Below are 12,181 nucleotides of genomic sequence, written 5' to 3' on the forward strand. Positions count from 1 at the left end.
TCGGTGTTGATTCTGTGATGTAATTGGCCTTGACGATTTGTTTGGCCTCTCGATCGCTGTTTATGCCTGAGGTATGGTGTTCCGGTTCTTTCCATCAGGGGCTCTGTCTTGGCCCCGGCTTTGCGGCGCGTTTGTTAATTTGAGCCTAATGGGATTATAGGACCTTGATTAATCCGTCTATTCACTTCGCTCATTAGTTAGACATTGTCTCGGCTCCATCGTCACTCCTTTCTCAGCTCCGCGCGCTGCTCACCGTATCCCGTCGATATTAACTGCCTACGTTACACCGCAATTCGCTTCCATCCCTTCGCCGTTGCCAATTAGGAACACAATATGATAGCGTGCATTTACATCTAGCAATTTTTAATATTCACATCCTTTCATGGCCATGGAAAACTCCGCAGATCGTCCAGAGACCGGCGACACAAACCAAGGATCGATACCGCAACATGTACTAGGGATTCCTCGCCCTCCCTCTGTTGGCGGAATTTCGTCCCGAGTGACAGATGAAGATGGAGAGCGAACACCATCTTACACATCACCTACCCAGTCGCGGTTCTCTGCTACCTCCAGGCGTGCTCCTCCAGTGCGGAACTCCATCAATGCACCCAGCCAGGTGACCAGCAGGCCTGGTAGCTCGGGCAGTCGTTTGAGTAGAACACATATACCGTCCCTGACGGCACAGGGGTTTTTTCGGCCCATGAGCTCGCAACGATTGCAGGCACACCGAGGAACACGCCCTGCGACTAAAGGGACGATTTCATCCACCGACGACTGGACAGAGCATGGAAGCCAGAACAGGAGGAGCTTAATCTCTAATACTAGCACAGCCCCGCAAGTCTCTCAGCTTCCGGCTGATATGGAAGCTCCTCCGTCTCGGGGAACAGAGTTCACAGATTCTATCATTCCAGACCGCAACACCTCCAACGCTAGCCCTGCCGGTAACACAACCATCCGCAGTCTGGGTGAAAGCGTCCGACTGCTGCGGGATCGAGATCAAAAGGAGAAGCCCCAGCGTCTCAACCTGGGTGCTAACTATACAGGGAATGCCGGGCAGGAGGCACCGCCAAAATCACCCCTTTCATTCCTAGCATTGCAAAATAGGGGCGCCGGACACAACCACGATTCTCGGGCTCATCAAGGCCACGAACATCTTTCCTCCGCTGGCTCCTCTCCGGGTTCCATTGACCTGAAAAAACCCCCTCTACAAAAAACGAATTTGGGCAAGAATTACCAGTACTTCCTTGGCAACACATTCTTCTGCGGCGGAGGGCGGTTCCAGAACTCGAGAGACAAGCCTGTCAATATTGCAACAGGGCTTCTAATCGTTGTACCATCGGCACTGTTCTTTGGCTTCTCGTACGTGAATTCGCTTGATGTGACCACTGGGCCACTAGCTAACCTCTGAAATCAGGGCTCCCTGGCTGTGGCATAATATCTCTCCTGCCATTCCCATAGTGTTTGCTTACATTTTCTACGTGTGTTTCTCGTCATTTGTTCATGCGTCCGTTGTCGACCCTGGAGTAAGTGACTCGTTCTTGATTGGGTTTGGTGATCGCTAACATGATATTTCCAGATTATGCCTCGGAATGTACATCCTATGCCTCAACCACATTCTTCGGACGATCCTCTGGCGCCTGGTCCGCCGACAAATGACTGGGTCATGGTCAAGCTTGCTACTTCCGATGTAGCTGCCATGGACGTGCCTGTGAAATACTGCAAGACATGTAATATCTGGCGGCCTCCTCGCTGCTATCACTGCCGTGTCTGCAACAACTGTGTGGAAACCCTCGACCATCACTGCGTGTGGCTTAACAATTGTGTTGGTCGCCGAAATTATCGCTATTTCTTCACTTTCGTCAGCTCTTCAACCCTCTTGGCTCTCTTTTTGATCGGTGCTAGTCTGGCACATATATTGGTCTACAGATCTCGGGAGAGCATATCATTTGGGGCTGCAATCTCTAAATGGAGAGTCCCATGGGCCATGGTGATTTATGGGTTGGTTGCAGTGCCATACCCTACATCGCTTTGGGCATATCATCTCTTCCTAGTTGGTCGCGGCGAAACTACCAGAGAATATCTCAACTCGCACAAGTTTGCCAAGACTGACCGACACCGACCATTCACCCAAGGAAACATCCTCAGGAATTGGATTGCTGTTCTTGGGCGTCCTCGCCCTCCTACCTACATGCAATTCAAGCAGCGGTATGAAGACGGTGACCAACGCTTAGACTCTCAAAAGAGCAAATATCGCGTCCCGGATGTCGAGTCCCAAGGTATTGAGATGGAACAAGTTGGTCCCCAACAGGATTAAAACAAAAAGTCGTTTTTTTGCCTGTCGGCCTTGTTTCGACGGCTACGATCTGTGAAGATGATATTTATGATTTCCTCTTTTTTGCTTCCCAATAATTCCTGTTCTTACTCATACCAGCGCATCTATCACTTTCTAATCACTACATTACACATACCCTTCTTGTCGCCATCCCTCTTTGTTCAATTTGCTATACCTAGCGCAGACATAATTCTCTCATTCTACTGATCTATGACGATCTATTTCTTATCATGTTATATGCTGTTACTTGTTGTGACTACATACCTGGGAATCGGTAACCCTATCCAGAATTAGCCTTTACTTTCCACGTCCTATTAGGACTATATATTCACCGTTGCTTGGACATTTGATATCATCCAGTGTATGTCACGGCTAGAATAACAGTCCATATATCCATATCATCCCAGACATAGATTCTCTCATGTTCATGTGGGGGCGAGAGGGAGCGATTTCGGCATTCGGCACAAGATCTAGCATTGTAAGCCCTGGAAGATGCTTACTCTTCCCTTCTCCCTTATCCCTTGCTTTCTTATTCTTCTTATTGCGGTAATATTCTTGTACGTTGGGACATTCTACGATTGGAGTGTTCGAAAGGGTTGTTGCACGCGTCAGACTCTCGCCCTAAATTGATAAGAAGCGCGGCGCGGGAAGCTGATCCTCTTCGATCCACCATCTTCCCCTGGTATTACCCCAACCACTTTGACCACACGCGGCAGTTGTTCTACATCGATAGAGAAAGGGCGGTTCCAGGTGGAATTGTCCTTCTTGTTATCCCATCCTCTCCAAAATGGCGCCACGAACGTCCCGATCAACCGCGTCCGCAGCTCCCGATGCCCAGGCTCACGAGCCTACTGAAGACAACATGAGTCTCGACGTGCCAGAACAACTATTGACGCCTGAAAACAGCCGCTCGGAGACTTCAAGCAACAACGAGAACGCGCTGACCGACGAAACATCCGCAGGACGGCGAAGGTCAACACGGGTTACTCGCGCATCGTCGCGGCCGAGTGAGCCACTGGAGGACACACCTGAGAACGAGGAACCCGCAGCCTCATCTAGCGAGGCCTATGTCGACAGTCTTGCCAAGGCGAAACGCTCGCACTCTTCTTTACGCCACAGTATTGCAGTAATGGAATCTTCCTTGCGGAGCGGAACCCCAGTCAACGATGATACTGCGGCCGACAGAACTATGGCCCCCGACACGCCTGTCTCGAGGTCTTCCCAGGGCTTGCAATCCGAGGATATGAATATGGCGCTTCAGCAGCGGACGCTACGAAACCGTGTGGGGAAGGAATTGGTCGAAGACGAAGGAACGACCACGGCCGAACTAGTCCCATCCCGAACCTCTCCGCGCAAATCTCTACGACGGTCAGGTCGCTTCGATTTATTGAATAAGGCTTCAGATTTGGTCATCCGGGCCAGCAGCATACTGGGAAAGCGCACGAGAAGCCAGACAGACAAGGATCTCGATCGGCGTAGCAGTCTCCGCTCTCGCAATATTGTCCCGTCGAAAGATGAAACGGCTCTTTCGACAGCCAACGGGCCAGCATCGAAGAAGCGTCGGGTATCTGAGAGCGACTTGTCCAAACTCCGGGATCAGGATAGTTCTGAAGAGGAACCGGCTGTGCCTGCTTCGTCGCGACCTAGGCGCAAGATATGGCTATCACATGGCCTCTATACAGGACAGGAACCCTCAGACTCGCCTCCTAAGCAGCGTCGGAGTAAGAATTCGAAGAAAACTGGAACGGGTCCCATGCATCGCACCATCCTTCCTATGCCTATGTTCAAAGGTGCTCGGCTTTTGAAGACTGGACGGGACTACCTGCTGCCGTTTGATATCTTTTCACCACTACCACCTGGCCAGCCTAAGCCTGATGAGTGGCGCAAGACTAACAAGAGTGAGTGACGAGTATCCTACATCATGAAGTGAGGGCTGACAGACAGTCTAGATGTTTTTGTTGGTGATGCCGGAAGCTTCTGGAAAGCCAACAAAAAACTCGAGCTGTCTACTTGTATGTGTACCGAAGACACTGGCTGTGATGATAACTGCCAGAACCGCTATATGTTCTACGAGTGTGACAACGGTAACTGCAGGCTGGGTCCCGAGTGCGGTAACCGAAATTTCGAGGGCCTTAAGCACCGGACCAAGGCCGGGGGCAAGTATAACATTGGAGTCGAAGTTATCAAGACAGCAGATCGCGGGTATGGCGTTCGCAGCAATCGTTCCTTCGAGCCCAACCAGATTATCGTGGAGTACACCGGCGAGATTCTTACCCAGCTTGAGTGCGAGAGGAGGATGAGAACAGTATACAAAAACAATGAGGTACGTGCCCTTTCTGTTGGGCTTTACTACTTACTGACATCGTGAACTAGTGTTACTATCTCATGTATTTTGATCAGAATATGATCATTGATGCTACTCGCGGTTCTATTGCTCGCTTTGTTAACCATGCCTGTGAGCCAAACTGCCGTATGGAGAAGTGGACTGTCGGTGGCAAGCCACGCATGGCACTATTCGCTGGGGATCGAGGAGTCTCGACAGGGGAGGAATTGAGCTATGACTACAACTTTGAGTGCGTATTACATGCATATCAAGCTACTTGACCATGCGCTAACGATGTACCAGTCCTTACTCTAGCAAGAATGTTCAACAATGCCGCTGTGGATCAGCGAACTGTCGAGGCTTCCTTGGTCCCCGACTAAAGGATAAGCAGCAACGTGCCAAAGAACTCGAGAAACGAAAGGCCGAGGGAATTCAGCAGGCAACTACAAAAAAGGTCATCGATAAGAAGCGCAAGGCCTCAGAAGAAGTCGAAAGCGATGACTCCCATCAAGGTAAAAAGCGCAAGATGACCAAGTCCAAGGCCATCAAGGCCGGCGTGAAAAAGGCCATGGCTACCGTTCGTGGGAAGAAAACAACCAAGACAACGGCAAAATCCAAAAGCACAACCACTGTCAAGTCGAAGACCAACGTCAAGCTACCAACCGTGAAAGCTACAGGCCGGATGAAGGCCACTGTTCGCTCTTCCCGGTCTAACAAAGCAGCCAAGGAACCCCCGGCTTCTCCCAAGAGAACATCCCAACTCAAGAGGCCTTCTGCTGAGACTAAGAAACAAATCCTCGCTGCTGCTTCCAAAGGCTCTGGGGCTTCTCCCCGCAAATCTGCGAAGAAGGCCCCTACCCAGAGCCCCGTCAAAGCTAAGAAGCCTGCTCCTAAGGCTAAGAGCACTAGCAAAGGGAGATTTGGCAAGGGAGTCAAATCTGCGGCTCGCCGTGTTATGAAGTCAGTGAAGGGAGCAAGGAAATGATTGATCTCTGGTCAGACTACGGTCGTTATTGCTGTTACGGACTTGCTTGAAAGAACCGAATTATTTGCGCAACACATCTTTGCTGTCTGGAATCCTAGGTCTGTATTCTTTGTTGACCTTAATACTTGCCAGTGATCCATTCGTTCTATTCTATTTGATAATTTTCTGGTAATTTATTCTTTCTATGGCTAAAATTCGGGTTGGCAATGGTCCCCTTGCTCGACATCGTGTCTTCCCTTTGCTTCCTTTCGATTTCCCTGTGCGTTTTATTTACTATGGCTTCATGATTCCTTCGGTCTTGATTTATGCGTCACGGTTATGAAAGTGAGAGATTCTGATATAGCCAGGGTAAGATGCCTCTGAATTCAACATGGTTTCCCCTGGAACTCTAGTACTCCATAGCTCATTGGATGCATTTGTCCATGTTTCTTTCCCCAAGAGCTGTCGACTGCAAGACTATTCAAAATCCTACAACTATCGAGATTCAGATCACCCTACGATATGACCCTACTCATCTATCCTAGCCAATAAATCGTATAGTGTAAAAGGTTAGATCATCAGACCAAATCTATTGGCAAATTGAAACTATCTAAACCAGGGGAATCCATAGAAAAAGAAAAGAAAAAGCCCACGAGTTAAAAGCCAGCACTTTGTTCTATGTGCGGCAAAACATTAATCGACTCCAACAAGCCTCGCGCAACCTGAGAAATTTTAAATACGCTCCAGGAAGCCCTGGCTCTCCAAGATCAGAATGATCTCGTGCACGATGCTGCGCACACTCTGCTTGGAGAAGTCGACAACGAGATCAGCCTTGTCGGGAGTCTCATAAGGGTCATCAACACCAGTGAAGCCCTTGATTTCACCACGACGGGCAGCATCGTAGATGCCGCGCTTGTCGGACTTCTCGCAGTACTCGAGGGGAGTGGCGACGTGCACCAAGAAGAAGGAGCCAGCCTGGGAGACGGCGTCGCGCGCGAACTTGCGGGACTCCTCGTAAGGAGCAATGGGGGAGGCGATGACAGCGGCACCGGCACGGGTCAGCTCGGTGGCCACGAAGGCAATGCGCTGGATGTTGGTGTGGCGGTCCTCGCGGGTGAAGCCCAGCTCGGAGGAGAGCTCGTGGCGGACGGTGTCACCCAGCAACAGGGAGACGGAACGACCACCCTGCTGGTTCAGGGTAACCTGCAAAGCACGGGCGATAGCGTCCTTGCCGGAGTTCATGTAGCCAGTCAGGAAGATGGTGAAACCCTGGGTGGCGCGAGGTGGGTTGGACTCGCGCAGAATTTTGACAACCTCGGGGTAAGAGAACCACTCGGGAATATGGGCACCGGAGCGCAGACGACGGCGGAGCTCGGTACCGGAGATGTTGAGGGTCTTGACGCCAGCGGGGACCTGGTCAACGGGGCGGTACTCGTCGGTATCGGGGAGGTAGGTGACCATCTGGAATTCGACAACCTCGATGCCGAGCTCATCCTTGTACTTCTCGACGGCGTGTTGAGCATCGTAGGGACCGTAGAAATCCTCGCCCTTGGAGTTGGAACCAGGACCGGCGTGGTCACGACCAACAATGAAGTGGGTAGCACCATGGTTCTTGCGGATGATGGCGTGCCAGATGGCCTCACGGGGACCACCCATACGCATGGCCAGACCGAGGAGACCCAGGACGGCCATGCCGTTGGGGTAACGGGGAAGGAGCGCCTCGTATGCGCGGACACGGGTGAAGTGGTCAATGTCACCGGGCTTGGTCAGACCGACAACAGGGTGAATCAGGACATTGGCCTGGCGGGAACGAGCCGCGCGGACAGTCAGCTCACGGTGAGCACGGTGCATGGGGTTACGGGTCTGGAAAGCGACGACGCGGGACCAGCCCAGTTTGTCGAAGTGGACGCGCAACTCTGCGGGGGTGTCTGTGGAAGGATTCATTAGCCAGATTCAAGATCAGGATGAAGAATTGAACATACAGCGGAGGGCGACATAGTCGTAGTGGTTCAGCTTGTTGACAGCCTCGATCTTTCCACCAATGTAGAACTCCTCGACGGAGTTGTTCAAATACACGATAGCCGGGTGCTCTGGGTCACCGCCGAAGACAAGCTTAGCCTCTCTAGTCCTAAATTGGAGAACCGCGTCAGCGAGCCCCACTATAGCACGAACCACATCGACTCATTGGGTAAAGATTGAAGTTTTGTGACATCAAATGGTCATGATAAAGATAAAACAGGGTATCCGAGGAGAAATAACGATCGACAGTGCGACCGGTTTCGGCAAATTGTGAAAGAGAAAGAGAAAACTCACTTGTCGGGGCGGTAAATGTCATCAATGGTGAGAATAGCCAAGTTACGGTCGTCACGGAAGTCACGCAGAGTGATGCGAGTACCGGCTTGGAGCTTGTTCTCTTCGATAACCTTTTTGCTAGCGTCAAGGGTAATGGGCATAGAGAAAACATTGCCATCGGCAAGGCGGTTGTCCTCACAGACACTATGCACATTGTCAGCTGCTGCTGTTGTATATTGTCGTGCAGAATGAGGGGTTTCTCATTCCAATGGGATCATCTGTATCAAACATACCGGTCGTAGTCTGCCTGGTTCATGAAACCTGCATGAAATTAGTAATTGTCCTCTCTATGCGCATGTCCAAAGAGAAAGGTCATTTGAATCAGAGAATAAACAATTGCACTTACCCTCCAGAGGAGAGAAACCTCCGTTCATGATCAGCTCGAGATCGCACAGCTGGCGCTCGGTCAGCGTCACAGCGGGGAGAGTCTCGGCCTCGGCGGCGAGCTCGGCGTGACGGGGAGCATCGCGAGCGAGAAGGTCCTTGAGGACACCACCGTGGGGGGCGTTGGCCATAATGAATAATAAAGAACGAAAGATGGAATATGAAGAGAAGTAATGTACAAGAAAAGAAAAGAGGGAAAGGGTTTGGTTATCAAGAAATTTCGAGTATGGAGGGGTGTGGATTGCACCATCCACATCCAACAGAAGTCGTCAACAAGTGGAGACCGGTGGAAGTCTTGGCTTCGGGGTACAGGAAGTTGTTTGTGCTGTTGTTATGGATTTTATATGGATCCTAGGGCTATTAGGGCTATCATTATCTTATGTCGAATGCCTTATTCAGATAATTAGCACTATACAACATATATGTCTTTCTATTTTAGTAGTATAAGGGTATAATTCTGATATTCTGATCATCCGAAGACCGATCTACAACGTATAACTTTTGTACGTACTGCAGTTTCAGATTGTCAGATTTTCAGGGGCAATAGACACCCCTAGAACCCCTGACTGATATCATAGAGGCTTTGCTTCTAAAGAAAGATCTTGTACCCCGTAGTACGTAGGAGTACACGTACACTTAGTATACAACCGATATACCTAACGCTATCCGGAAGTCCAAAAGCGGCTTAGCTCGACGCCACATCTGCAGAGGCTGAGGTCATGTGACCAAGCACGTCACCTCCGCGCGGAATCACGACATCCCATCCCCCAATTAGGAATAGATCGCCCGGGTGATCTGAAAACCCTAAATCCGGCTAGAATTCCATTAATATACAACGCCAATAACCCGATATATTAAAACTATGGACACTATATACATCTTTCCCTACATATTTTCACTCCGCCTTCACCGTGCTATTGGGAAGTGTGATGGTCAATTTCTCGAAATCCACAGCAAACGCCCCTACCTTCATGGCCGGCTGAGTCGCGTTCGCATAGGAATCGGCCAGGTATTCTTCGATGTCCTCCTCCGAGGACAGAGCGGTGTCAAGCGAGCCTGTCTTCTGCAGAATATACAACACCGCAATTCGAGAAAACCCAACAACCTTATCGGGAACGCTGATCGCAGTGGATGTGGAGGCAGCAGCAGCAGTGGTTTGAGAGCTGGCCTTGGTAGCGGAGGCGCTCGTCGCAGACTCGGTTTGAGTGGGTGCCGACGTGGTTGTAGCTGTCTTGCTTGATTCCGAGTCGTCGTATAGGATACCGTTCATGGTGGCTTCGGAACGGACAGCCAGGACTGGTGTTGGGTCGGTTTTCGACACGGATGGCATCGAATCGGCTACCAAATTCACAGATCGTCGGGTCTTGCTTGTGTCGGTTGTGACAGCGCTGAAAGCTACGAGCGCGTTTTCGGTCGTGCAGGTGACGTCGTTCATGTTGAACAGAGCCATGATTGTGACTGGGTCGAGGGTGATGTTGAATTTCTCCTTGGATTCGTTGAACAGAACAGGAAGTGCACTGCCCATGGTCGCGTTCGATCCGTCACTTATCAGGGCGGTGGTGCAGCTACCGTCACCCAAAACGGTGCACTGTGAGCCGATATAACCGTTCGAACAAATGCACGAGCATTGGGTGCCGGCTGAGACGCTTACACCTCCGTTTTCACAAGGGTTCTTTTCAGCACAGGGCGTGCTCGCATTCTCGCGGGGCACGGCGACAAGGAACACGGGGAGAAGAACTGCCAGAATGACAATGATGAAGATTACGACACAGATGAGCACGAAGATCTTCCGAGGTATTCCACAGCATGTCTTCTTGCGTCGGGGAGCATTAGGGTCGTCGTCGCTCGAGTTAAGCTGCTCGACATTACGCAAGTTAGAGCGTCCAAAGAACACGGGCCATGATGCGGTTGATCCGCGCGCTTCGGGTGTCGCCAAACCCGGCGGGGGAAAGGAGGCAAGCATTTCCGATAAAGAGCCAGAATTACGTGGTCGGTGTCCTAAGCATAACAGCAGTTAGTACTATTTTCGGTTTCCACATAGCCTGGATCCGAAAGACTCACCCATCCCTTTGAATCCAGCCTCATCACCAGCCAGATTGGCTCGGCTGGCGGTTCTCCCATGATCCAGGTTCGATGCGAGCTTTGTCGCCCTCCGAATCAAATCAGATAAACTGGAAAGACTCCCACGAGCCTCTGCATCCCGCAACGCATGCATATTCAGAGCAGGAGGCTTGCGACCGCCAGGCCTCTTGTCACTCATTGTTGGTGCAGCGTTGGGCAGCTGTCCGAAGGCCTCGAGCTCTTTTTCGAGTTGTGCATTGGAGGAGAGCGATTCATGCTTTGTGGACAAGGGAGGTTTTTCTAAGTTCAGGCCTTTCGGTGGTTCACTCGATGTAGTAGACGACTTTCGTAATTGGCTTGGTATATGGGGCGCCTGGCTTGCAGCAGCTCCCAGCCCGACAGACCGCGCCGTGGTGCCCTTGGCGGATTCCTCCTGGGTAGGTGCTGGCATGTCTACAACGGAAACAGGGTTAGACTTGAGGATAGTACGCATCGTCGGCTTTCCTCGCTTTCCAATACTGGCATTTCGGACAAGCCTCGTATCGTCCTCTTGGAAGCCAGGTGAGCGCTGGCCATCGTCTGAATCTATGTCGTATGCTCCCAGAATCTCGGATTCAGCGGGACCGGATCCCCAGCTTGGGATGGCTCGGCTCGATGCGACGGAGCATTTTGTAAACCGAGGATGGGCGAGTTCTTCTGGAATGGGCGAAACAGATGATCGACGAGCCCGAGGGGGCCGTCGCGAATTCAGCGGTGCGACAAGACCTGCCGTCCGGTGTCTAGGCTCATCCTGAGAAAGATCGGACTCGGCTGGCAGAGAAGTGGGTGGAAATTGGGGCATATCGGAGGCTACAGATTGCCTGAACAAATCTTCCGTTGCGATCGATATTCGAGGAGTCAGGTCGATTGTGCTGGTGGGACTGGCAGGGGTATTATCTATCGGCCGGTGAGACTGCGCTAGCGCAGAAGGCTGAGGTTGCGAGGAGGACCGGGGAGGTAATCCCATTTCTGAAACTTGGCTATCTCGTTCTGAGTAAATGGATGGCGAAGGCATTTCACCCGGATGAGGTGGTCTCTGAGGTGGAGGACCACGCGGAACCAAATACCTAGGATGTTGATTGGCCGGGTGTGGTGGGAGACCTGTATCAGGAAGAGGCCATTGTGCCTGGTGGGAGATATTCCTAGGGACGGGAGGTTGTCTCATCTGGGGTGGCGAGGCTCTTTCTGGACGCACGCCGGCATCTAGCATTTGCCTGGCCCGTTTGACGGATCCTTTCCTGGCAGGCTCGCCAGAGGGCCCGGAGTTTGGTAAGTCAGTGCTCATTGAGAAGTATGGCTAACCTCTCACGAGAAGTTAGGGCTCGCAGTGTAGGAAGTGTGGCGTGGTACTGCTGTCCAAAAGAGAGACTTGTCTCTTAAATATTGAATGATAATGAATGATTGCTCGATGCCTTGATCGAGCTGAAAAAAAAAAAAAAAAACGAATGAAAAGATATCAAAAGGATTGAAACCAGAGAACCGGGGTCTGGCCACTGAGCAAGTGTCTACAAGATTGTAGAGAGTGGATAAAGCAATGAGAACGATCTAGCAAGGCGAGATCCACAGGATCAAGATCGCAAACGAATGGAAGGGCATTCAATGCCACTGTATAAAATCGTCAGGGCCAGCTTCAAGTCATCGTGAATTGGATTCGGAAGACTTACCGTTGAAAAAGGGGACTGGGAAAACGAGAGGAACCGCTAGTATCAAACTGGCGTTCAAGGAT

General features: G+C 51.2%; 4 protein-coding genes across 4 annotated transcripts; 2 read left to right on the forward strand and 2 right to left on the reverse strand.

Moving 5' to 3' along the window:
* Positions 1 to 388: 388 nt before the first annotated feature.
* Positions 389 to 2,314, forward strand: erf2 (palmitoyltransferase ERF2; the record flags this gene model as incomplete). Its single annotated transcript, XM_039074800.1, has 3 exons — positions 389 to 1,359; positions 1,415 to 1,523; positions 1,577 to 2,314. 3 exons carry the CDS (start codon positions 389 to 391, stop codon positions 2,312 to 2,314), a joined length of 1,818 nt encoding a protein of 605 aa, XP_038927136.1.
* Positions 2,315 to 3,119: 805 nt separating this feature from the next.
* LCP9604111_6836 (putative histone-lysine N-methyltransferase (Ash1)) lies at positions 3,120 to 5,640 on the forward strand (the record flags this gene model as incomplete). Its single annotated transcript, XM_039074801.1, has 4 exons — positions 3,120 to 4,230; positions 4,282 to 4,655; positions 4,706 to 4,905; positions 4,959 to 5,640. 4 exons carry the CDS (start codon positions 3,120 to 3,122, stop codon positions 5,638 to 5,640), a joined length of 2,367 nt encoding a protein of 788 aa, XP_038927137.1.
* Positions 5,641 to 6,351: 711 nt separating this feature from the next.
* sC (sulfate adenylyltransferase) lies at positions 6,352 to 8,486 on the reverse strand (the record flags this gene model as incomplete). The annotated part of the gene is made up of 5 exons (XM_039074802.1): positions 6,352 to 7,547; positions 7,602 to 7,747; positions 7,933 to 8,115; positions 8,205 to 8,232; positions 8,318 to 8,486. The coding sequence occupies 5 exons, from the start codon at positions 8,484 to 8,486 to the stop codon at positions 6,352 to 6,354; spliced, it is 1,722 nt and encodes a 573-aa protein (XP_038927138.1).
* A 764-nt stretch (positions 8,487 to 9,250) lies between these two features.
* On the reverse strand, positions 9,251 to 11,740 carry LCP9604111_6838 (uncharacterized protein; the record flags this gene model as incomplete). The annotated part of the gene is made up of 2 exons (XM_039074803.1): positions 9,251 to 10,353; positions 10,417 to 11,740. 2 exons carry the CDS (start codon positions 11,738 to 11,740, stop codon positions 9,251 to 9,253), a joined length of 2,427 nt encoding a protein of 808 aa, XP_038927139.1.
* Between the last annotated feature and the right edge of the window lie 441 nt (positions 11,741 to 12,181).

The sequence above is a fragment of the Penicillium roqueforti genome, assembly GCF_015533775.1.
Source record: "Penicillium roqueforti strain LCP96 04111 chromosome Unknown scaffold_19, whole genome shotgun sequence".
Taxonomy (NCBI): domain Eukaryota; kingdom Fungi; phylum Ascomycota; class Eurotiomycetes; order Eurotiales; family Aspergillaceae; genus Penicillium; species Penicillium roqueforti.